The sequence below is a fragment of the Coregonus clupeaformis genome, unplaced genomic scaffold, assembly GCF_020615455.1.
Source record: "Coregonus clupeaformis isolate EN_2021a unplaced genomic scaffold, ASM2061545v1 scaf0248, whole genome shotgun sequence".
NCBI lineage: Eukaryota > Metazoa > Chordata > Actinopteri > Salmoniformes > Salmonidae > Coregonus > Coregonus clupeaformis.
In genome coordinates this window covers 469,406-472,388 of record NW_025533703.1, presented here as the reverse complement: position 1 = coordinate 472,388, position 2,983 = coordinate 469,406, and the positions used below count along the sequence as shown (strand labels likewise).

Sequence of the window (2,983 nt, the reverse complement as noted above, 5' to 3'; positions counted from 1 at the left end):
TCTTCCTGGTTCTGGGTTTGTTGTGTTCAGGTCTTCCTGGTTCTGTGTTTGTTGTGTTCAGGTCTTCCTGGTTCTGGGTTTGTTGTGTTCAGGTCTTCCTGGTTCTGGGTTTGTTGTGTTCAGGTCTTCCTGGTTCTGTGTTTGTTGTGTTCAGGTCTTCCTGGTTCTGGGTTTGTTGTGTTCAGGTGTTCCTGGTTCTGTGTTTGTTGTGTTCAGGTCTTCTTGGTTCTGGGTTTGTTGTGTTCAGGTCTTCCTGGTTCTGGGTTTGTTGTGTTCAGGTCTTCCTGGTTCTGGGTTTGTTGTGTTCAGGTCTTCCTGGTTCTGTGTTTGTTGTGTTCAGGTCTTCCTGGTTCTGGGTTTGTTGTGTTCAGGTCTTCCTGGTTCTGGGTTTGTTGTGTTCAGGTCTTCCTGGTTCTGGGTTTGTTGTGTTCAGGTCTTCCTGGTTCTGTGTTTGTTGACTGTACTGTAGAGAACAGAGGGGTCCTCCTCAGCTGCTTGTGCCACCGCAGGCCTGGAGAAAGAAACAGAAATGAAACTGAATGTGTGTCCCTAATGTCACCCTACTCCCTTATAGTGAGGTACTTGTGACCAGTAGTGCACTAAATAGGGAATAGGGTGCCATTTGGAACGTAGACAGAACAGTTCCTTGAAACCCTCATCACATCACATCACTCCTTCATTATAGACATGTCATAGTAAATGTCATTTGACCTGAAGAATGCTCCTTCAACCCTTCAGATGTTAATGGAGGGAGTTCTCAGGGAACAATGGCTGGTCACTAGGGGTCAACTGTTTTACATATTGATGACATCATTGTCTACATCTTCAATAAGCAGCAACATATGAATGACTTTGATGCTGTCTGTGTGGTCACAATGTTCTAGTATTGACTCTATGTTGTTGTAAGAATATGCTCACTTGGTGAATTTCACAGCAGCGTACAGGACATCCTCGTCCTGTTTCTGGGGTTGAGGTAGTTGGACAGGGGAGTACAGAGGCACTTCCTGGTTTTTGGAGTGAGAGAAGTGGACGCTGGCGTAGTGAACGTCATCCTGCTCGTCTGTGTCCACTCTCTGTACTGCAGTAGGGGTCATGTCCATGCCTGAGACGTTGTCATACACTGGACTAGAGTCTCCCTGATGGAGAGAGAGGACAGAGAATATAAATAGACCTGGGGACAGACAGTATGAAGAGTAGAAATGTCCCACAAAGCAATAAGACTCACCTGTCCCATGTCTGCTGTGTGTCTTGTGTCAGAGGTGGTTTTGAATGCTTTCTTCCTGTTTTGTGAATGAATGAATATATGAATGAGTTAATGAAGTTAATAAAGTGAAATAATCTTTAAAAGATGCATTTTCACTCACCTTAACCACATGAAGCCAAAGAGACATGAAGCCAGTATGAGAACCAGAACAATCACTGTGATTCCTACAGCTGGAGTCATAACTGAGGTTTGTTTCCCTAAAAGATGATATAGATGATATGAGTCCATGTTATTATAAACTGAAAATGAATATACGGCAATACAGGACAATAATGCAATACTTGTATATATAAGCCTATGTATAGTTATAAACCAAAGTGTAATAAGGCAAACTAGAAGAAGATTACCTTGAAACATCATTTCTTATTGAACATAATATTGTATTGAAATATTGAAGATGGAACTTGACCTGCTACAGTGATCATCTGAGCTGCAGAGTTCATAGATCCTCTTCCATTCTGGGCCTCACAGTAGTATTCTCCTCTGTCCTCATAGCTGAAGTTGAGGATGTTGTAAGTCTGTCCTGATGCTTTTGGTGAGGTTACGTTCTTCTTGTACCAGATGTATTTGTCCACAGGTGGGTTGGCATCACTGCTGCAGGTCAGAGTCACTGAAATGCCCTCCACTATTTCACCAGAGGGACTGACTGACACTGATGTGTTCCTTGGTCCATCTGATGTAAAAAAAATATTATATAAACTTTCCATAATTGTACTTTTCCACACAATTACATTTAGATTCACCCTCTTATTGAAGATGATCAATTCAAGTAGCAAGTGGAGCTAATATCTGTCACTACAATGTTAATATAGCAAACTAAAGATTTAAACCCCATGTACTTACATCTGACATTGAGAGTCTCTTCAGGAGAGCGGAGATCATCATGGCCTTCCACAGCACAGGAGTATCTGCCTGCATCCTCACTGCTGACTGAGAATAGGCTATAGACAGGAGAGGAGGTGTTGCTGTTTGGTATAGGCTGTCCATTCTTATACCAACTGTAGGCTGTGATGGGGTCCAGTGTACATTTGGTTCTACATGTCAGTGTGACATTCTCCCTCTCTGACACAGATGTAGGATCCATCACCAACACAACATCTAGAGTAAAAGGAAACACATCATTAGTCTCCTCCTATATATGTCCTCATATATGATATACTAGATTTGTTTTTTTCTGTCACATACCACTACTGTGTCTGTATGACTGCCCTTAATAAGGTCATTACAGTAATAGATGTGAGATGAGTGACAGATTACCTGTGACATTCAGGGAGACAGGTGAGCCAGCAAACTTTCCTCCGGATGTTATGAATCTGAACCTGTATCCAGCAGAGTCACTCAATCTCAGGTCTGTGATTCTCAGGGTACAGTCTCCCTTCTTATCCCCAAGGTACTCAATATGACCCTCATACCCTGGCACCAAGCTCAGATCTTCAGCATCCATACCAGACCATTTAGTAAACCAGAAAGCTTTTTTGATCTCATGATAACTGGGATATGTGTAAGAGCAGGATATGTCCACTGTTGACCCCTTCAAGGCACAGATCCTCTGATGGGTGTAAGTCACACCCCAACAGTTCTTAACTGAAATACAAAAAGACAACAGAACACCTTATATACATCTTTAATTACAATATCTACTGGTATACACTGATGGTTTTTATAAAGTAGTAGAAAACAAACTAGTTACACACTTTACAGTAGTGAAAACCTTCAATA

The 2,983-nt window shown here is 42.0% G+C and overlaps 1 protein-coding gene across 1 annotated transcript; it reads right to left on the bottom strand.

The window, feature by feature from the left end:
• Positions 1-390: 390 nt before the first annotated feature.
• LOC121557157 (B-cell receptor CD22-like) lies at positions 391-2,348 on the bottom strand. The gene is made up of 6 exons (XM_045214394.1): positions 2,108-2,348; positions 1,674-1,937; positions 1,365-1,461; positions 1,226-1,280; positions 919-1,136; positions 391-511 (listed from the first exon to the last, which is right to left on the bottom strand). Exons 1-6 carry the CDS (start codon positions 2,346-2,348, stop codon positions 430-432), a joined length of 957 nt encoding a protein of 318 aa, XP_045070329.1. The 3' UTR covers positions 391-429.
• Positions 2,349-2,983: the final 635 nt, after the last annotated feature.